The sequence below is a fragment of the Cornus florida genome, unplaced genomic scaffold, assembly GCF_030987335.1.
Source record: "Cornus florida cultivar Cherokee Brave unplaced genomic scaffold, ASM3098733v1 CherokeeBrave_3.0.0_Hap2_Chr04, whole genome shotgun sequence".
NCBI lineage: Eukaryota > Viridiplantae > Streptophyta > Magnoliopsida > Cornales > Cornaceae > Cornus > Cornus florida.
The window spans coordinates 15,939,205-15,962,611 of record NW_026775574.1 but is presented as its reverse complement, the minus strand read 5'-3'; the positions used below and the strand labels follow the sequence as shown (position 1 = coordinate 15,962,611).

Below are 23,407 nucleotides of genomic sequence, written 5' to 3'. Positions count from 1 at the left end.
ATGTTGGACTGAATGAAGTTGATCACTGGTTTTGGTAGTTTCGGCTTCAACCCACTTGGAAACATAATCCACTGCTATAAGGATGTACTCATAGTTATAAGAAGATGGAAATGGTCCTATGAAGTCGATCCCCCACACATCAAAAATTACTATGATTAAGATGGGAGTGAGGGGAATCATGTCCCTCCGGGACATGGATCCGAGTTGTTGACATCGCTCACAAGATTTACAGAAATTGTATGCATCCCGAAACAAGGATGGCCAATAAAATCCGCTTTGAAGGACTTTATCGGAAGTCTTTTTGGCACTAAAGTGTCCCCCACAAGCAAGAGTGTGGCAGAAATTTAGGACACTTGTGGTTTTATTGTCGGGAATGCATCTCCGGATGATTTGATCGAGGTAATATTTGAACAACTCCGGATCTTCCCAACAGAAATGCTTAACTTGGGAGAAGAACTGGTCTTTCTCTTGTTTGGACCAATTGGAAGGAATTTTGCCTATCACTATATAGTTGACAATATCCGCATACCAAGGGAGATTGGAATGGGAAATCTGAAAAAGTTGCTCATTCGGAAAGGAATCACGGACTGTAGCAAATTCAGAAGATTTTTCAATGAGTAAACGAGAGAGATGGTCTGCGACAACATTGTCGGTCCCTTTTTTGTCCCGAATTTCAATGTCAAACTCTTGAAGTAAGAGTATGCATCGAATTAGACAGGGTTTGGTCTCTTTTTTAGCAAGCAAATGCCTAAGAGCGGCATGATCTGAGAAGACAATAACCTTGGATCCAAGAAGATAGGAACGAAATTTATCCAAGGCATATACCACAGCTAGTAATTCTTTTTCAGTGGTGGCGTAATTTAACTGAGCATCGAAGAGAGTCTTGCTAGCATAATAGATGACGTATGGCAGTTTTTCCACACGTTGGCCCAAAACCGCACCTAATGCATAATCGGATGCATCACACATGATCTCAAATGGAAGAAACCAATTAGGCGGTTTCATGATTGGGGCAGATGAGAGAAGAGTGCGTAGTTTCATGAAAGCTTCCATACAAGCTTCATCAAAATTGAATGGAACATCCTTGGCAAGAAGATTACACAAGGGCCGAGAGATTTTGCTAAAATCTTTGATGAAGCGACGATAGAAACCGGCATGTCCAAGGAAGGAATGGATTTGACGGATCGAATTTGGAGGAGGGAGATTAGAGATTAACTCCACTTTGGTTTTGTCAACCTCAATTCCCCTTTTTGAAACGACATGTCCTAAAACAATTCTCCCAACTTAGAATGAGATTTGTTTCCTTGCACCTTTGAAGTACAAGAGATATATTTTAGAGACACGAGTCAAAGGAGGATCCAAAGACGGAGAAATCGTCCATGAATACCTCTAAGAATTTTTCAACCATATCCGAAAATATGGACATTATGCATCTTTGGAATGTGGTCGGTGCATTGCATAGCCCAAAAGGCATTCGTCTATAACAAAGGTTCCGAAGGGGCATGTGAATGTGGTCTTCTCTTGATCTTGTGGATCAATTGCCACTTGGTTATAGCCAGAATAACCATCAAGGAAACAATAGAAGCTTTGGCCGGCTAGCCTCTCTAGGATTTGATCAATGAATGGGAGTGGAAAATGATCCTTCCTAGTGGTAGAGTTAAGTTTCTGGTAGTTGATGCACACACGCCACCCGGTGGTGGTGCTTTGTGGCACGAGCTCTCCCGCGGAATTTTCAACGATGGTGAGGCTGAATTTCTTAGGAATAACTTGAGTGGGACTCACCCATTTGCTATCAGAGATAGGGTAGATGATTCCTACATCAAATAGCTTGATCACTTCTTTCATGACCACTTCCTTCATGTTGGGATTCAACCGGCGCTACACCTCTCTAGAAGGTTTAGCATCCTCCTCTATATGGATGCGATGCATGCAAATAAAAGGGTTGATTCTTTTCAAATCAGCCACTGCCCAGCCAATAGCTTCTTTGTACTCTTGTAGCACCGCTAAAAGGCTAGTTTCTTGATCCTTTAAAAGGTCAGAAGCAATGATTACCAGAAGAGTTTGATTTGCACCAAGAAACACATACTTGGGGTGAGCCGAGAGCGGCTTTAGTTCAAGTTGTGGAGGAGACTCCAAGGAAGGGACCGGAGGAGTACAAGAAAGTTGAGGAAGCGGTTCTTTTGAAATTTTCCAAGGAGGAGTATCCATGACAACATTAATGTCAAGCAAGGAATTTACTTCTTAGATTGATTGGTCAATATCAAAGTTTGAGAAGTCGAAATGAGACATGCAAGTTTCCAAAGGATCTTTGCTTAGAATGAAGGGGAGGGATTCTTTGACCACTTCATCAACCACATCGATAAGGAAACAATCATCTTCATCGGAAGGATGTTGAGTTGTATAGAAGATGTGGAGCTTGACTTGCATATTTCCAAAGGTGATATCCATCACCCCGGTTCGGCAATTAATTGAAGCATTAGCCGTAGCTAAAAATAACCTACCGAGGATCACGGGAATATTCTTCTTTGGGTCATGGACCAGTTCCGTGTCAAGAACCACAAAGTCTACCGGAAAGTAGAATTTATCCACTTTGATAATGACATCCTCAAGAATGCCTCGTGGGTGCTTGACCGATCTATCGGCAAGCTGCAAGACCACGGAGGTTGGCTTTAGATCTCCTAACCCAAGCTGTAAGTAAACTGACTATGGAATCAAATTTACACTAGCTCCTAAGTCAAGGAGGGCCCTTTCTATCTTGTTGTCGCCAATGACACACGAGATAGTTGGAGTGCTCGGATCCTTATACTTTGGAGGAGCACTGTGTTGAATGATTGCACTCACATTTTCAGTTAATCTCACCTTCTTTGGCAAATGATTTTTGGAAGTGCGCTTTTGAGTGCACAAATCCTTGAGAAATTTTACATAGGGAAGGATTTGCTTTATAGCATCCAAGAGAGTCAAGTTAATTTTTACTTGCTTGAAAACTTCCCACATGTCTTGAATTTTGAAATTCTTGTTCCCAATATGTGTCGACTCTTGGAGACGTTGAGAAAACGAAGCTTTAGGCTCATAAGAAGTTTTCACATTTGGGGTGACAAACTTGGGATTTTCATGAGTAAGATTTGGATTAGAAGAGCTGGTACTTAGATTTGGATTTTTCGAAGGAGAATTTTTCTCATCCTTATTTCCATCAACCTTGTTGTCAACAACATATGCATCCCTCTAAGATTTTCAAATAGTTAAGCGGGAAGCTTACCCTTGTCCTTTTGGAGCAATTGATTCATGGAGTTAGCTATTTGTCCCACTTGATTCTCAAGTTTAGCTATGGACTGAGTATGAGAATGAACCATTTGGAGAGTGGGTTGCAAAGATGTCAAGAGTTGCTTATTGGAATCCATCATTTGCTAATTCAATGATTCCATCATTTGCTTGTTTACAGCCACGATCTCATCAGTTGGGAACACACGGGGTTGATTGGAGACATTTGGATTGTATGGAGGACGGTAGCTTGAGGAGGCCTGAAATTGCCTATTTTGAAATTCAGAAGAGGGCTGATTTTGTTGCCCTTGATTTTGAAATTTTGAATTTTGTGGGGCTTGTTGCCTCCACGAGAAATTCGGATGATCTCTCCATCCGGGATTGTAAGTATTAGAATATGAATTATTTCCAGGCCTTGAGAGCATTGCATTTGCTTATTCTTGATTGGAATTAGGAAATTGTTCCGGTGTGGGACAATCTTCTGAGAGATGGAATGGACTAGTACATGATGCACAAACCGCACTTACCGAATTTTGAGACAAAGAGGGGGAGAGATGTGTTGCCATCAATTGATAGAATTTATGAGCTATGGCATCCACCTGGGAGGATTCCTCCCTCAGCATTTTTAGTTGACAAGGGTTGGTGTTTTTTGTATTGGTTGAGGTTGGAGCACTACGAAAGTTATGCTGCAATAAGTTTTCACTCAAATTTTCAAGTAAGGTCCATGCCTCATCCGCACTTTTGGACATGAACATCCTTCCATAAGATGAGTCAACCATGAATCTATGTGGGTTGGTTAACCCAGCATAGAAGGCTTGCACCAATTGCCATTTTGGAATTAATTGGTACGGATATTTCCTTAGGAGGTCTTGAAATCGCTCCCAAGTCTCATAGAGTTATTCCCCTTCGCTTTGTGAAAAGCTAAGAATGGAACGCCTCATTAAATTGGTTTTACTCACTGGATAATATTTCTTTAAGAATTCTTGCTGCAGTTGAGCCCATGTGGTGATGGAATTGGCAGCAAGGGAGTTCAACCAATATTTTGCCCTTTTAATAAGAATGGGAAGAGATGCAATTGGAGAGCATTATCAGGAAAGCCCCTCATCTTGATGGTAGAGCATATTTCAAGGAATTCATCAAGGTGCTTATAAGGGTCCTCATTTTTAAAGCCATAAAAAGATGGAAGCATTTGGATAGTGCTAGATTTAATTTTATATTGAGCGGCCTCAATATTTGGCATCACTATGCAAGAGGGAGAATCATAAGTGGTAGGGATGAAGTGGTCCCTTAGAGTCATGGGAACCACATTTGGAATTTTGACCCTATCATTATTAATCCCCTCATTTCTGACATTTCCTACATTTTCGTCCATTGTGTTAAATTCAGTTTCAAGCTCTCTTATATGAGAAGATTCCCTAAGGGTTCGTCTAAGAGTTCTTTCAAGAGAATTTATATCAACTGGCGATTCTAGAGTTGGTAGGGAGAGTGATCTACGGCCAAACATCAACAACACACCCCACAATCAATACAATAAATCATCATCATAAACTCCACATACGATGTTCCCTTTCTCCTCAATTATCAAGACAGAAATTAAATGGCCACAACAAGGACCGATGCTTTACAATTGAAAATAAACAAGAAAATAGCCTTAACAAGGGCTTCACAACTTAACTCTCACCAAGTTTACACATGCACAATATTAACAATTTCGAAACTAGAAGGCCAAGAGACTTACCTGGAGTCCTCTAGACTTACAAATTTGTTAGCGTTCCCTCGGTGAGCATCAAGTCCCTAGAATCTCACAAATAACTTTCAACACCAAGATGGTCAAAACCGTATAAGAAATATTCACAAATCACAATATTGACAATCAAACCAAAATTAACCCTAGAGCTTCGGTTGCTAAACCGTGTGCAGTCCCTGGCAACGGCACCAAAAATTGATCGGTTGTACTATCAATTATAATTCAACCCTTTTGCAATAGCACAAATCATTATAAAATAGGGCTATTGGTCGGGTAAGTCGAACCACTGGGACTGCTAGTTTATGGCAACTTAGGTGTCTAGAGTCATTTTTAGAATGATAAAGGGGGTTATAGAGGATTTGTTAGATTGTCACTAAGATTATGAATTGAAAAGTGCATAAAACATTAATGCTAAGAAGTAAAGAGGCAAAGACAATTAAAAAGGGACTAGGGAAGTGAATCCACTACCCATCAATAAGTATGCTAGGAAATGATTTACTTGGGGAAATACATATATATATAACCGTGGAATGCAACAACACAACATTGATACATTACCTTCAAGAAATATATAAAATCAAGATACAAGAATAACCTATCAAGGCTTACATGTTTTGGTTACCTAAACTAGAATGCAACCTTAGACATGATCACCAAGCCATAAATTGTCAAGCCCTTAATCTCATAATAAGAGCACATGATATAGAAATCAAGAAGAATCTATCAAAAGGAAAACCCTAAGCAATAGATTATCAAAATTCCTAAATATAATGCCAATAAAAACACTTCCATGAACTCATCTCCATTGCCACTATAAAAATGTAGCAATATAATCATGAGAGAAAAACAATCTAAGACAAGATATATGACCCAAAATGATCATTTATAGATAATGAGATTCATTACATCATATGGAGTGCTCCAGTTCATAGAAAAGTTACATATATACATTATACCCCAAATATAAATCAAAACATAGCAATGCTTACAAAATGGGGCTTCATCACCTCCCTAGATAGGAATTAGTTACCCATAGGAGCAATGAAGGGAGAGGAAGAGATGAAGAAGAACTCCATTTTTGCCCTCCAACAAGCTAAAACTCCAAACCCCTCAAGAATACTACTTTCTCTCTCTATAACTTAACCAAAAATATGAGATATATCCAAAATAATAAGCTTCTCCTCTTTATACACTCAAAACCTACTCCCCATACTCCAAATCCCAAGCTCTCCCCTCTGCATGAAGCTAGACCACACAAAAGAAGGATAAGGGAACCAGAAAGTTGGAAATCAGGGGCAGTTGAACTGCCTTCTGCAGATCAGCGGGCGCCCGCGGGAGCTTGCAAATTCGAAGAGGGCACTGGTATGTTTGGCGGGCGCCTGCGATGGCGCGACAAACTCCCATGGTGGCTCGCTGGGGCTTCCGCGGGCACTGATCAAGGGCTCGCGAAAGTTGGCAGAGAGGAAGGGGGATTGGCAAGCGCCCGTGGGAGCTTGCCATTTGCAGCTTTAAATCGAGGCTTCTCGTAAGCCTTTTCGAGCCAGAGCACTGACGCGGCTTCCACTATGAACACTAAGCCACGAACTTCACAAAAACGGCGACTGAAGAGGTTAGGTCTCGAAGATAACTCCCCGACACGGCACACGTATTTCAACAGAAAGTTGTCAAAATCACTTCTTTGATCATTCTCGGGAAAAATACCTGAAATCAGAAAGAAATACACAACTGAATTAAAATTGTACATTATCCTCTAATAATGAACTTAACTAATGCAAGAAAGGGCACTTGAATATGTAATATTCGGCGCTTATCAACTACCTAACATGCTTCGTCACCCAAAACAAATCATCCGAATCCACACTGTCACAGTGACACAACGCGCAATATCGTGCTCTCACTATCCCTGACAAATTGAAACAATTATTGACCATTAACCCGACATCATGCTAAGAGGGATTGATTCAGGAGAAATGGTTGGCTAGGCTATTCTCATCATCAATCTGGTCTCAACACAGATGTTATTCCTATCCTCAGGTCCAAACCTCAAATATACTCTCACACAGTCCACAAGACAACCATGAGATTCACTCGCTATTAATCCATCGTTCTACGTAACCACAACGGCTAAATAGTCACATACTTACTCTAAAAATCCCAATCATACTTTAATCAAATAACCCTAACAAGCTAGTAATAACACAGCACCAAACGTCATAATCATCGACTAGCATAAAAACTCTCAAATGATCTCATAGCACCCATACCAGGTAGATGACTCCATAACATCATTCGGTTCAATTCTTACTTCTTCAAAACACACAATACGACCGTCCCATGCCTGAAACCTCAAAATCAAAATCAATCATTCCCATTATTCCTCAACAGAATCCCACATTCGCTTTCTTTAATCACGTAGTTCTAAGGCGACATCGACACTTATCCTCAAGACACTACTCGAATCAAACGCCTGTACAAACATCCGAGTACATGACTCACATCACATCACCTAACTATCTTTGAACTTACAGTTCACGACACACCCCTAGCCATCACCGCTAGTACCATACACCAGAAACACACTATCCTTATTCGGCAACTCATGTCTCAAACACCACTAGTCAAGACCACTCTCAGAACAAGCACCACAAAAACCAAAGACCCCACCTCCCTTCATGGGAGTAAGTCGACTCTTACAACCAAACCTTTACCGGTGAACTCTAACAGCGTAACAAACCATACATAGGTCCGTCCATCTGCGGACGCGCATAACTCCTAAATGGAGAACAAGAATTACAACAAACGACGTACTTGTCAGGACTAGAACAAACGGAAAAGGTAACAAACCCCGCTCTCACAAGAGACTGACGACTCGTACCTGAATGCACCCGACACCTTGTCATATGCTATACACCAACTGTCCAACCATAGACACTCAATCTCACCTAAGATGAACTAAACTCCTTACACACAAAGAGAAGAACCACATGGATACCCGTACGGAACAATGAACTCAATTCTAGGCGACCTTGCCACTAACGGATCATCATACACTATCAACACAGAAACCTCGCATACGATACCCGCAACGCCCATGCTAACCAAAACTAATCAGATCCCTACCTCCCATTCGTAGAGTACTAAGATACAACTCACAACACAACCATCAAACAAGAGCATCAATGCTCACAACATACCAACACTAGAAATGATCACAACCCATTGGACACCGCATCCCGTCACTCCTTAATGACAAGCCCTATGGCATAAAATGACACTTTACCACTTATTCCATCACTACCTTTCCAGACGATACTGCCTCAATCACTGTACCCACCCGACTCGTGACTAAACTCAGTCACAATAACCCACTAACTCGTCAAAAGAAAAAAGGTGTCTATCTGGTAACATCGTCCTCTCTGGCTCTAAAGACTAAGCCGACCACAATCGCTTCAATTGGTGCATAATCCCATCACTTACCTGACAATATACAACAACAACTCATATTCCCCAATCCACCCTTTGATCATACCCCAAACGATTCTGCTCATTAATACTAAACATCACGCCATAACGCCTCTACTACCATTATACTCGAATGACATCTCAAACCTTGTATCTCACTATATCACCAAGTCACCACCAAGCAATTCAACCTATAACACCATCATAACAAAAGAATAAACATTACTCTCGATGCCTTCCACAACATCCACTACTTGCCACTAGAAAAGAATCTCTATACGGCAATACCATTCCGACAAATCCCAAAGGATAAATGAGCACAAAAACCAGAATGCTCAACATCCAAATGTCTCCTCAAACCATTTACAACACAATCAGTCATTAACACTTAATCGACTACTCCGACCATTCTTCCCAAAACAATCTATATGCCTAAGTAAGATAACTTCACACCATTGGTTTAACATCATTACCTCTCCTCTTCACCATTCCTCAGAACATTCTTGATCCTGACAAAAGTCAAATGGGGCTACCAACTAGACCTACAGAATCACCCTCGTCCCAATCATTCCAATCATCAGTCTATCTCTTTGAATCCTTAAACATCAAGCACTACCTCCTTATACCCCATACGCAACGTAAAGTTCAACTCCAGTCCACAGCTTACAATTTCTAAAGCACAGTTCATTTGGTAACACAGTACCTACCATCTATCACTTCATCTGCAACCACCAAACATACCGATGACTGCATAATACCTGCTTTATCGTCCAATCCTACACTACACAGCTAAAATTGTCCACTATACACCACCATGAGACTCTCTCGACAACTATGACGACCTATAACTCCGCTCATCCACCGAGCTATGCAATCAACTCACCGAGAGTCAATTACCCGGCACACTCCTATAGTTATCCGAAATAAGAATCACTCCTCAACTAACTAGTCTCTGAAACATACTCTTGTAAAATCACGTAATGAACCACATATACTAGTTGGTCACCCGGCACTGGCATAACTCTGGTTTATGCCTACACCATCCTTGACTTACAAAGTCTAACAAGTTCCTACAATAATCAGAACCAACCCAGTTCGAAAGGAACCTCCACACCAAACCGCGACCTAAGTCATAAACACTAACTTCCTAAGGTCATACATTCCTCACAAAAATGTCACATCATACACCTGACACTTCCGGTCATAAAACCTATATACTAACACCTGAAACTCATACATCTCACCCTGGACACCACACTTTACCACATGCAATCATTCGAAAGTCGTACCCTAAGCACTACACTATGAAAGCAATAGAAAGACTAAGATAACCGCGCACCGAATAGCTCAATCCACGAGCTAAAAATCCACGCCCTTCATTCGGTAAAAACAGGCACCCAACAACCTTGAAGCAACAGAGTTCCTTACCTACTCAGGTAAAAACTCAAACTATCATCTATGCCACAACAAGTACTCTGCCATACTAATAACTATCTCATACTCAACCTCGTATACACACATAAACATATAAATAATAATTGTACCATTTACCATGATACAATCGTGTCTCTTTATTTAAAATTTAACGGTACACCTACTTTCTAGTCATCATCCTTTCATATATATAAAACATATTGGCATAAACCATGCCCGACTACCCGTCACAATATCATAAATAAAAAAATAGCTACACAATCCGTGCCTACCACTTGCCACTTTATCATAATTAACATACTTTCCATTACTTTCATATTTCGTTTATACGATTAGATCATATAATTATGCCGCATACATGGCCATGTAACACATACTTTAACATTTAAACACATAAGCATGTGAACATTTAGCAAGCAAGCATGTATCTCAACACCGTAATACATAAACAAGTAACAAGTAAACATGCTTTTCAAAACAATAAACACTTCATTTACATATACCGACAATTTAAACATGCAGGCACTTAGCAAATGGGTATGCCTTCAAAAATGTAAACTTATAAACAAGTAGCACGTAGCCATGCTTCATAAAATAACAAGTACATAAACACCAACAAATAATCAACGCAGGTCAACCTTCTACCCCTCTAGGCAAGCCACTACCCGTCGTCCTTAGGTTTTCGAACCTAAAGCTCCGATACCAAATTTGAAACGACCCGAATCTGAGGGTCCGAATTGCTAACCGAGTCCTAACCCGAACCTGAGGTCGTCTAAGGGCACTATGGTCAATTCCAAGGTCGATACATAATATACATGCCACCCCAAGGCTTATAAAAAAAAAAAAAAAATTTGAGGTCATAGCTACAAAATATGCCAAAACAGTCCACTAGCCCATCAAAACTTTTAGAAGAGCATCGTCCGCCACTTCCTTCTCGTGTCCTGAAAAAAAATATTAAAGGGGTAAGCATAAGCTTAGTAGGAAGTGTTTAAGACACACTTTTTATGACCCCGTGAATTCACATAAGGAATAGAGTACAAGTAAGTGGGGTCATGCCTCGGGGAAAACAAGCAAACAATGATAATACCAACAATGCATACTCAAGTCGTCTAACCACCAAATGTACAATGTATGCCAATGCAATGCCATGCTATGCAATGTTGCTCCCCATTTCCGAAACGATACCATTTCAATCCTTCAAACTGTTAGGGCAATCCGACCTAAGACACCTCCAAGGCATCACGAATGAGGGGTTGGCTAGCTTTCCCCGACCATATGACACCTCCATGGTGTCGTCTGGGCCTAGGTAGCTCAACCACACTAGAGTCTTTCTCTAGCCCCCCTCTAGATCACACTAATACCACGGACCACTAAGCGCCTCCTAGGTGTACGGGTTTTCAAAACACTTTCGAAAACTTTTCCCCAAAAATATTTTCATTTGTTTTTAAAACAAACTTTTCCCTTTTTATTTTCCCAATGATAAAGCATGAACTATGCAAATCCTTCAATTCTATGACAATATAGAAATTTCCTACATTTCATCCATATTATTCAAGCATGCTTAAAATATGAATTCCCACACAATATCACATTCTTATATTTTCTAAATTATGGCATTTTACATACTTTCAATTAGCATATCCAACAACTTAAATAGATAAAGCATAAAATACAATCATTCATTGTTATAAGTACTACATCATTTTTCATAGCAATTTGAAAACATAGGCATATAATACACCAACACTAAGCATGCTTATTCATCACAGAAGGTTTAATCATATTTCTAAGCTCACTTAACACCTAGCATGACTTTATCATCTAAATACCAACAACCACAACAAACATAATAAAGAAAAATTAAATTTAAGTATCCATAGAGTCTAATTAAAAGAAAACTTCACAAGAAATCCAAGAAATTGTAAATTAGAGCACCCTTACCTCAAAGGATGCAAAAACCCGAATTCCAAGCCCAATTTTTGAAAATTCTATGGTTGGCCAACGATAAAATTGCTTACATCAACTTGAAGATCTCGCCGAGCTCTCCGTTTTGCCGCAAACGGCACCAAAAATCTCTAAAAAATGAAAGAGAAATCAAAGTCTAAAGCTTGAAGCAAAAAGGAAAAGAAAAATAAATGATAATGAAGGAGATGGAGCTTTGACGGGGAGAGAGAAAATGAGAGATCAAATGGCCTCTTGGCCATACAAATGTGCATTAATGGTGGATCCCACCAAGAAAAATCCTACTTTGACTTTTCTTTTCTTTTCTAAAAATTTACTACCCCCCCTCCCAACACACACGCACACACACACATATATAGACCATTTCAATTTAACTAGTTCATTTTAATTTTTTTACTTTATATTGCATTTCTTTTCTTTTTTTTAAACACTGCTATAAAAAGTCCTTGCATCAAGGTAGAAAAAGAATCCAGCCGAGAGTTCTTTATATTCTCTTTCTTACACAATCGCTTGAAGTCAGCCACCAAAAGAGATAGTTTGGTGTTCAAATCATTTTTTGAGTATTTACATACTCTTGCACGCCTGCAAACTCCATCGGCCTTGTGAGCCAAAAAACGCGCGAACATAAATTTGCACGCTCAGTGGGACCCAATTAGGTAGTGTTAAAAAAACAAAAATACCACGGTCTACGAAGAACTCTAAAGCCATAGCCACTGAAGAAAATCTGGAGGAAGGACATCAGTCAGTTTAAGCTGAGAGTTCTACATTGGGCCTTGTGGATAAAATGGTAGTAGTTCAGGCACAGGTGAACTCCTTAGTAAAAGCAATGGGAAAGATGAGTACACGTCATAACGACATGTATGAAACTATGTCCCACCTCTATTGGATAGCTATATATATATGTGTGTGTGAGAGAGAGAGAGAGAAAGACCCTGCCATCAGTTTTTGACTATCAAAGCAAGCTAAGGCCTATCACTAGCATTCCTCTAGTCCTCTTCACTCTTTTTCAATCTTTAGCTATTATACGCGACTACAATCACTAGTGTCTAACAAACACTTTTACATCTCAAAGTGATTAAATCACAAATTCACAATGAATACTTCGGTCTTTTATTATTTTTATATGATTTAATAATAAAAAATAATATAAAACTAAATGAATTAACTAAGAACCACTTTATTTCTTACTTACATAAATAAAGTAAGTTTGAGACTTTAGTCGTTTGTTGGGTCATGACAATTTTAACGCTGTCATGTTTTGTTCATTTTTATATTCTATATTCTTTAATCTTATATGCATAATTAATTCAATTGTCTATTTCCACTATGTGCTTTTGTTGTCCCCTTCAGATCAATAAAATACTTAAAGAATAGACAAGTCTAAAAAATTTATTAATACTTGCAAAAATAAAAAGGGTAAAGTTTTAAATGAATAGATCAGGGCATTTGAGCATGCCCATTTCAATCATTCTCATTCTGTTTCTCATTTATATCATTAAATTAAGAGTAATGATAGGGGAAATGAAAAGAAATCACCGAATTAGTATCAAATTTGACGTGATTGGTCATTTTTATGACGTGTTAAATAATTATTTTTGAAAACTGTTTAAGTAAATGAGGTGGACAAAAACATGTTAGATTCAACACTTATTCGGGATTAATTCATCGATCTCCCTATCATTATTCTTAAATTAATGATGTATTATGAACATGCAATTATTTATTTATATATATATATATATATATATATATATATATATATAGTCTATCCTTTTGCTGTTCTTTATTTCTTTATATTATTTTTTATTTTTTTATTTTTTGTTGTCTTTTTGCTATTGTTTTTTACTGGGTAAAGTGCACAAAACCCCCCTGAACTATCAGGCAATTGCACAAAACCCCCTGATTTAACAAGTACCCCCCTGAACTATTAAAAAGTTGCAGCTGAGGACAATGATGAGATCTCTGGTACCAAAAATAGAGGATTACGAATATACCCTCTAGTGAAACGACACTGTTTTAATACTTCACAAATATTTGTGTTGCTGATGTGTCAGCCAAAATCTCAAGAACCAATTAGAATTGTACAACACGTCATCTTATCAACCCCCATCCCCTCATTTTTGTATAACTAAACATGCGACCTGTGCAACGACCACCTGTTCTGCCTTCTTCCGGGGATAATTACAGTGCACCAGCAGGCGCATGCAGTAGCGAGGCGACGATGAGGAGTTTCGCCGGAATCCTATCTGCTTCCCAATTTGCTAAACCTAAACTTCCTCAGAACACCAATTTGAAACCCAATCTGCCAGTTCAACCCTAACCCCAAATAAAAATCCATCGCCATTTACAGTAGGAAGGTGCAAACAATCCATCGCCATCGCCATCGCCATCACCATCGCCGGTCACCACTCGTTTTTCGGAGTTATGTTTTGATGACAATTGTTCGTCATTTACAGTACAAAAGTGAAGACAACCCATCACCATCGCCGGTCGCCACTCGCTATGGGGAGCCATGTCTTGATGGCAATTGCTACCTTTAAATAAATGACATCGACGACCAGTTCATTGATCGAAACCTGGACCGCTTCCCGTCCTTGTTGATTTCTTCCAACTAGGGGTTCTTTTTGTTACCTCCCACATGCCCGAAAAACTCCTCAACAGAGAAGCCATGTTTTATAGCCTTCTTGACCACGTCCGGCCTGCAAATTGAGTAACAGACTCACCAAACCCAATTTCAAAATTCCCATCCTCGTTGACTCCTCAACAGGCTGTTTCGACGATAACAAACTCACCAAGCCCAATTGTAAAATTCTCAACTAATGGCCAAACCCATATTATAAATAAAACTTCCCGCTGCAACAGACATCACGTCGGTGGGTCTTGTCGTCGTCGAAACACCATCACAATATTCTCACAGTTATCGCCATCACCATCAACTCTATACTTGATTGCTACTTGGTGATATTCCAGCCATAGCTGAAGCAACGGTGTCTTAGAGGAGATTTAGGGTGAGAGCACGGCACCGGAGATGGAGATGCGCGCTGCTTGCAAGTTCGCAGCGGTGGCGGCGACGACAGCAGGTTCATAGCGGTGATGAGGTCGCGACAGCGATATTGAGAAAGAGAATGTGGTTGAGGGGCGGTGGTGAAATTCAGATAGGGTTTGGTTTTAATTTTGGAATTTTTATTTTTTTTTCAATTTTAATTTTATACATTTAATAGTATAAGGGTAGCTTTGTCATTTTAAAGATATATGGCTGGCATGTGGGCATTACGCGCCTAATTGGCTGAAGAAATCAAACAGAACTTCACCAGTGGGTACATTTTGCAAAAAAATTGATAATTCAAGAAATTAATTATAAAAAAAATAATTTATGGGGGTTTTTAGGTAGAGAGAGTAAAGTTCAGAAGGTTTTTTCCACTTTACCCTTCTTTACTTGTACTACGTATTAAGAGTACTCCTTTTTGCTGTGACTGTTGTTGTTCGGACTATTCCTAGGGATTTGTGTAGATCTCACTTGCCACTTGTGACTGACTATTTGTTTGGATTTGTGTGGGTCTCACTTACTATTCATATGGGTCGGCTTTATTTGGGCATTAGCGTCGGTGAAACGACTGTCTGGATCTAGGATGACTCTTTTATTGATAAAAAATAAATAAAAACTAAAAAAATAAAGACAAAAATCACAACAGACAAGCTCACTTGAATAAATTTTTACTTCAAACTAATTTTAAAAGATTAACAAAAAATTGACTGCCTTTTGTTGAATGGGCTTATGTTCGTTAACAAATTAAATAAAAACACAATTTTGTTCAATTGTATTAACCGACTTCTTTTGTAAGACCTTTTAAAATGATATATCTAATTTATTTCAAGTGTAGGGGTCATAGAGTTTGCTTAGTCTTGGGTTTATTTGGAATGCATGTCAAGCTTACACTAACCTCTTTTATAGTTTGTCATAATTATAGGCATCTTTTATATAGTTTGATAAATTATTCGTATCTTTCTTAAAAATGAAACAAATTTACACGGACCTCCCTTCTATTAAGGTTAACGCATGTAAATGACAAATTTTGTTGTTGTCATGTACTTAATAAATTAAAATTCTCATATTATCATTCCTCCATCTCCTCTCTCACACATATACATTTAGTACTACAATCATTTACCATAGCAACTTTAGAGCATTTCAGTAAATTAAACAAATTTATTAGTGCATTTGACGTTCCATCACTAGGAAGAGAGGTACGCGTAAGTTAGTTTTATTCGCAAGGGAGGTTTATGAGAGAGCGGAAAGAAAGAAGAAAAAGAATCGTAACTTTGTCACTCGAGCACTGCAAGTTTAGAGTCAAAACATGTGACTCTCGATTCAAATGGTTTACAGTTAACTGTCACATACGTGATCATAACTATTAGACAAGAGGGGGTGCTCCATTTTTCTATCATTGCAAGGTCTAGGAGGGTGGGATGTAAGGAGCTGTTTCCTGCTTTGAATAATGACCAAATGAGACATAAATGAAATTATTGAAGAATGTTATGATCATTGTCTCATGTATTTGAGGGTTATTTATCTGTAGATTTGAATTAATTGAATGTTATGTACAAAATGAATTCACTTCTTCTCACTATCAGGATCTAAAATCCAAAGAATTACTCAAAAAATTGGACAAAGAATGGCTACTACATTCACAGACATGCCTATTTAGCATTTACTTGACTTTCATTTCCTCTTTTTGGTGGCTTCATTTTCAATGTTGTGAAAACTCTACTCTTCTTTGTTCTCATCTTCGTCGTAGTTGAAAGGTAGTGGAACTGACTTGAATGCGCGATACTTGCCAACATTATTCAGATGTTCGTTTTCCAACCTGATTCATCAACCAAATGAAACAATCATCAGTAAAAAGAGAATTAAAAGTTTGAAGGATTATAAACTGAAATAATCGAAATTGTGGTATTAGCACCAATTTACCTGAAGAAGTTCCACATGCCGCGACGAAAGATCTCAAGGACAGCAACAAGTGCTATCATGGTTTCTCTATGCAGAAAAGGAACTCTCAAATTTAACACTGTTTGTAGCCAGGCAAATTTCAATAGTACATTCAAGACCTGCATATTTCAACAACTTTGTTAGAATTTGTTAGAATTTTCCCTGAATGTGCGTTGACACAGCAAACAGTAAATCTACCAAAGGGCGTCTGGTCCAATGGTATGATATCTCTGTCCCAAAGGGGGAGGTTGAGAGTAAGACTCCTACTAGGAACGTATTGTGAATAATGGTGTGTGTGTGTTTGCTTTAAAAAAATGAAGAGTAAATCTCATTGTTAATTATTCTGCTCACCATGGCTCCGAAATATACACTTTTATGGGGGATAAGGAGTTTGTCTCTCAACCAACGGTTATCAGAATTCGGTTGTAGAAGCCCCCAGTCCTTAACGAGGTCCCAATATGTACCGAAGATTGCTGCAGTGACTGATAAAATCCAGGCTGCTATCTTCCAACTCATGCCTTTGTTGAGTGTGTATGCTGTTCTTGCACTAATGGCTAAAATTGTCGACAAGTATTTCAACGCATTGAGTCCTTGCGTAACATCTCTCTCTTCTATCAAACGCCTGAGACACTGAAAAGAACACGAACTGTTTTAGGCACCTTTGATAGCATTTAGAATACAGTGTTTTCTCCGACAACTTTTCCTAGTTACAATAGTTAGTAGTTTGTACTTGAACTTTGTTGAAGGATCTAAACATTAAAGTCACACGTGAGGGGTGGGTTGAAGGTCCTGTGCTTAAACCTCACAGTCACTCAAATAATACAAAATTGAAACACCTATTGAAAACACCATATGCTTTCCAAGTAATGGAGTACATACCTGCAGGAGGCGCGACCAATATGGAATCGCAGCAACTATGAAATTGAAAGTGTTGAAAACATCATTTGTTTTGCAACTGTTTGCTCTGAGCTTGTAGTCTCCCCAACCATAGTAGCAAACATAGAACTCCAGACTTCTAATTGCTTGCACCTGCACTGACACAACAATTGACACTTAAAAACTAATTTTCAAGCAATAGGTCAAATGTGATTGAAGCTTAGCATAACATAGGCCATATACACACCTGACTAGTTAGCTGATCCGCCAAGAAAAAATCAGGAAGCGACACCTGCAGAGGAAAGGAAATCACTGCTTAGAAAAATGATTATTTTTTTTTTTTTTAATTTTTTTTTTTCCCTGCGTACTCACACACGTGCCTTCACGGAAGCTCAAACCCCTGACCTCTCTTTGAGAAGTACGGGCTTGGTACCGCTAGGCCACTAGCAAATTGGTAGAAAAAATGATTCGAAATCTTGAATGTTTTGCGAAAGGTCTGCCACCATCTTTTTACCTTGTAGAGAGGGGCACAGATGCAGTGAAACACACATGCGAGTAAGAAGAAGCGACTTGATCGGTAAATGATGTTGAAGGGGCAAAGCAATATGACGATTACAAGCTACAGAAGACGAGAAAAGTACAGTTTAAGCTCACTTTGGAAGTAGGACAATGAAAAAAGTGGCGTAAATTTAGTTAACTATTTAGTACTTACCACCACTAATCCCAGAGGGACAAGTTCAGTGATTGCTTTGTAATCAAGTGTTTCTGGATCCATTTCCATATCAAGGTTCGCAAGCACACTGGCAAGTGCTAGTACTGCAAAAGCAGAGCTCAGGAGGAGAACTTCTCGATAACCCAACTCAGTTCCTTCCTTGAAACCAAATATGAATGAATAATTGACTCGGTAACGCCTCCAGAAGTATATGTTTGCAGCATACATAAGCGTGTGAACTATAATGAATCCAAACAAGCTGCAAAGGTAGTTCAGGATCGTATTAGTGGTGCGTTGAGTGCAAAGCTCTGCGCGCTAAGCTTTACTGCATTTAATAAGAAGCATCATTTGAGCCGGTTCTTAATTAATTACCTGTAAAGGGGAAACATTGTTTCCATGTATTGGGTTCTTCCTTTCTTGTCAAGAATATTGCGTGCATGTATAATCAGAGCAAGTGCCAGTATGAGAGCTACTGTGCAGCCAGCAAAGAAGCCTGAAAATTTCCCGATGTACGAAAATTCAAGAGAAGGTAAATAACAGAGAGGGATTCAGAGGCAAAAGCAATCCTACAATACAAATTTATATAAGAATTGTGGAACTTTTTATGGTAGAAATCTTACCCAAGGAAAATGTTACTCCATGTCTTTCTTTGTTTGCTTTTGGTCTTAAGATTCTCATTCCTTTAGTGCGATTTGAGTTGGCGAAATGTTTGATGAATGTAGCTTCAACCCTCTCCATAAGCCTTGTAACCTATAACGGCACAAAATAGATCATGAATTGATTCTTATAATATATCTATATAGTGTATTCTGGTTTGAATTGATGGAGGAATAGCTATTTTCATGTTTGGTTTAGAAACATTAAAATTGTAAAGTTGCAATGCAAAAGGTTAGAATAGTACATTTAATAAGATAGTTTCATTTCTTTTCTCTTCTTTATCTTTTCCGAGACAAAAGTATGAGTTACTATTATCATTTCTTTCGTTTCCATCATGACTTATTCAAACGCAAATGAATGATTAAGTTATCATTTCATTTCTTTTCTCTTGTAACTAATGTAATTATTTTCTTTTTTTTCTTTTCTTTTCCATCCTACTTATCCAAATGAAATTTTGAACCTCTTTGGTGTGGAGGCCTATCTTGTGCTTGATAAATGATCTCACCTCATCAGAACTACCAAGGTAGGAGTTATCCACCATCTTCAAGTATTGTTTTGATGCATTTCTTGAAGTTATCTGCAACAGAGAATACCAAGGATTTTTCATTTCAACTTGAACTTGCTCTAACTATAGCAAACGTAAAACGAATTGTTGAGATGAAAAGAAGCATCTGAGTTTTCAATAGAGGATACATACCTTATCATATTTCTTCATGATCTTTGAAAATGCCAACATATTCAAGAAGCTGTTTATCAATTACCAGAAGAATCAAATATATAATCAGACCAGAATAAAGCAAGCCGGCCAATTAATAAAACTTTGTGATTTAATAATCTGTTACCTGTAGCTCTTGAGAAGCCGAAGCTTGTGATAGAATTCGATGAGAGCCTGCTGAAGTTGTCCTTCCACTTTCTTTAGATTTTCACTATTGAAATTCAGTTTTGTCTGATGAGGAACATTGAGGAAGGCTTTGAGGGTGGACCGCGGAGTCTCAACAGTGTTGTTGATTTTCACATGGTCAAGTATTTCTAATGGAGCTGGTCTAATTGTCTTGATGCTGTTTTGCTTCTGTTCTCGGACATTTTGGTTGCTACTTCTCACCTCATTTATTTCTTTATCATCACCGGATTCATCCGATTGTCCCTGTGATCTGCTCAACCTTTCTTCTTCTATTGTTTCCATGAAAGTTCTTCCTGCACATCAAGGATAATTATGAAATTTTGAAAGGCTAGAAGGTGTTTGGTTAATTCTAAACCACCTTCTTTTTTTCTTTTCTTTTGTGTGTGTAATAGAAGCACTTGGTTAAGAACCATTTGATAATTGAAAGCACAGAAAATGATTAGCAACAAGAGGGGTGAAGGTTTAAATCAAATATTTTAATAATTTAAGGGAGTAATAGTAATATTTTATGGGTATATATAATTTTTTTTAAAAAAAACAAAAATTAGAAGGGTGTTTTACTATAAAAAAAAATTAACCGAGGCAACCCCGTATACATGTAGGTCATAACTCATTTAATGAATCCCGACTCATTCTTGAGTTAGAGTTCAAACTCGAGCTTTATTGACTAGAAAGGAAATGGTGAACTACAAGTACCGCAAACAAGACACGATTATAGCCAATAATACGTTCAACACAATTATATTTATTTTTAACATATTAAATCTAACCGAAACACATTGAAGATAGAATTAATTAAATTGAAAAATTACAGCATGCTACGACACATGATCTAGGTGCCCAAAGAGCTACTTCTGGCACAAACATGTTCGTGAATGCAGCCAGTCAAGTCGAGCATTATTCGAACTTTGCTTGTTTATTTAATGGATAAATATGAAAGTGTGTTTTCGTGTTAATAGCTATCTACTCTAAAAATTTAAAATTTAAAAAATTTTAAGCATTTTTTTCGAACTAAAGGACACATCAAAAATAACTTTATCATCACAAGAAACTCAGTACTTACTGGTTCCTCTGACTGAATGTGGTGTGGAGGCCGATAATGCAGCTGTAGAAGCAGCAACATCCGAAGCAAGACGAGCCATCTCTGCCGCGCTATCGAACCATCTCTGAGGTTTTTCCACCTTGATCCGAAAAGCAATCAGACCATCCATTTGCTTGTTCAACACCTCAGCCTCCTTCACCACCTCCTCCACCTTAGACTTATAAAACGTCAACACCTTATTGAACTCATCATCCAGCCTTCTGAAGTACACCATCTCGTACTCGCCACCTTCCTCCGCCGCCCTGAGGAACACCGTCTCGTGTCTCCTGGCCACCGAGCCTCCTTCCCTGACCGAATTGACCAGAAAGACTTGGTTTTCAATGTCTGGTTGTGCTGTTGGGCTTTTGGGACTGTTGTTGGATCTTCTTGTTAGGCCACTGAAAGCTCTGTAAAGTGAGAGCTTTCTCTTTAGGCCTTTGGGTGTTGATGGTGCTCTGCTTCGCTTGAAATCTTGGATTTCTTTCAAATGGGTTTTTAGGTAGTCATAATCCATGTATGCTTGTTGCCATTCTGGCACCATTTGTGACACAAATTCTTTGCCAAACTTCATTTTTTGCTTTTATATATCTATATCTATATCTATATATGGAATGGTATGGATCAAGTAAAGGATTGGTGAAGTGTCTATGGAGATGATTAATTAACTGAGCAAGAATTAAAGAAGAGTTATGGGGTGAAATTTGGAAGCAGTGTACGTTAATGGTGAGAGACTGGAGAGACTGCTTTATTGGGTAGCTAGCTCTATATAAATGAAAGAGAGAGGACCATTTCAGTGTTCAGCTACTATTATTAGCGGTACAATCTTGAAGACCATTAAGACAAAGGACGGGACGTGCAAGGTGGCTTGGTCTAAATCTTTTAGGGGGAGAGAGAGAGGTGGGGCCCAAAACTTGCTTTTGGATCAATGAGAAGAAAGAGGGCATGGGTCCAAAGAGTTCGGACGCATTATACTGTATTAGACAGATTTTAGATCATACACATGTTATGTTATGGTTCGTAATTGTAGTCTCGATTGCACTAACAATTACGGTGCAATATCAGTTCTTTAAAAATTGATTATGAGTCGAATAATGCGACGAATCATAATGTCAACACCCTTATAACATGAAATAGCTTGGATTCATCCATTATGCCGCATCGGACGAACAAATCTAATTATTATAGATTCGTAAATTGTACCGCATCGACGAACTTCAGATAGCATTTGTGTGAATGCTAACACTTGCAACAATGGGGATGGACGATTGTCAGATCACTTACATTTACCATCTATGCGCTCACATAGTTGGAATCCGTCCAATGTGATACAATGTACAGTAAACTCTAGATGATCCAAGTAGGACGAACTCTGAGTTTGGACCAATCAGGATAGAGAGACAGTGGTGGGCCCAAAAAGTGGGATTTTGACCAATAGGATTCTTGGGTCAAAGTTGACAAGTTGTTTTCTTTTGAGAAATTGGATTGACAACTTTGACAATTTGTATATTTTTTGTCATTTATATATTATATTTCCTTTGTTTTCAAAGCTCTTTAAACTTTTTGGTGTCAGTATCTATATATCTATTTGGTGTCTGTATCTGTATCTAGGTTGCTTGCAACCACTTTCTTTAAGGCACCGTTGAGAATTTAATGCAGTGGTCCAAGTCCCCTGTCCATTTGTTGTCTTGTCTTCTTCGCATCAACAAAATACTTCGAGAATATACGGACCACGTCATTTTACATTGTCACTTTTCCAGAAAAAAGGTGGAGATGTTGGTTCAAAATGAAGAAATGAGCATGTTCGAATGGTTGTTATACGGATAGGGGATACGCGATTCTTTTTGAATTGTGATTCCTAATTTATGTCAATCAATTTATATTAATTTTATTCTTGCTTAATGCATGCATGATATAATTAATACCCCAATTGCAAAGCATTATTACTGTGCCCTAAAAGGAGGAAAAAAAAAGTTTTAGAATAAAGTACACTAATACCCTTGAGGTTTTCTAAAAGGACACACAAATGAAACTTAGTTTATTTTAAGATAATGACACCCTTTAAAGTTTCATAAAGTTACCAAAGATACCCCAATGATAATAAATTGACATTTTTACCGTTTAACTTTTATATTGACCCATTTAAATGTTGAAATTTCCTTTATAACCTTAAGTAACCCATTTATTTTCTTCTCATCTCTCCCTTCTCTCTTCCTTCATCTATATAATATGTATTTTATATATATTAAAGGACTTCTTAAACATTCATACTCAGACACTCTGTGAAAGAAGCAAATAGGCAAATCAGATGTTTCTCGTGCTAAATATATTCT

General features: G+C 38.4%; 1 protein-coding gene across 1 annotated transcript; it reads right to left on the bottom strand.

Moving 5' to 3' along the window:
- Positions 1-16,458: 16,458 nt before the first annotated feature.
- On the bottom strand, positions 16,459-21,729 carry LOC132302850 (phosphate transporter PHO1 homolog 3-like). The gene is made up of 13 exons (XM_059799835.1): positions 21,060-21,729; positions 19,938-20,289; positions 19,793-19,841; positions 19,601-19,672; positions 19,059-19,188; positions 18,811-18,931; positions 18,439-18,697; positions 18,241-18,345; positions 17,974-18,018; positions 17,730-17,879; positions 17,202-17,480; positions 16,833-16,969; positions 16,459-16,728 (listed from the first exon to the last, which is right to left on the bottom strand). Exons 1-13 carry the CDS (start codon positions 21,646-21,648, stop codon positions 16,629-16,631), a joined length of 2,388 nt encoding a protein of 795 aa, XP_059655818.1. The 5' UTR covers positions 21,649-21,729; the 3' UTR covers positions 16,459-16,628.
- Between the last annotated feature and the right edge of the window lie 1,678 nt (positions 21,730-23,407).

Bases quoted from the DNA above. Each gene is read 5' to 3' on its own strand.
- LOC132302850 (XM_059799835.1), bottom strand. From the start codon at position 21,648: ATGAAGTTTGGCAAAGAATTTGTGTCACAAATGGTGCCAGAATGGCAA. The intron at 18,019-18,240 runs GTAAAAAGATGG...TTTCCTCTGCAG, and splicing joins TCTGTGCCCCTCTCTACAAG to GTGTCGCTTCCTGATTTTTT. The intron at 17,481-17,729 runs GTATGTACTCCA...TGTTCTTTTCAG, and splicing joins ATTGGTCGCGCCTCCTGCAG to TGTCTCAGGCGTTTGATAGA.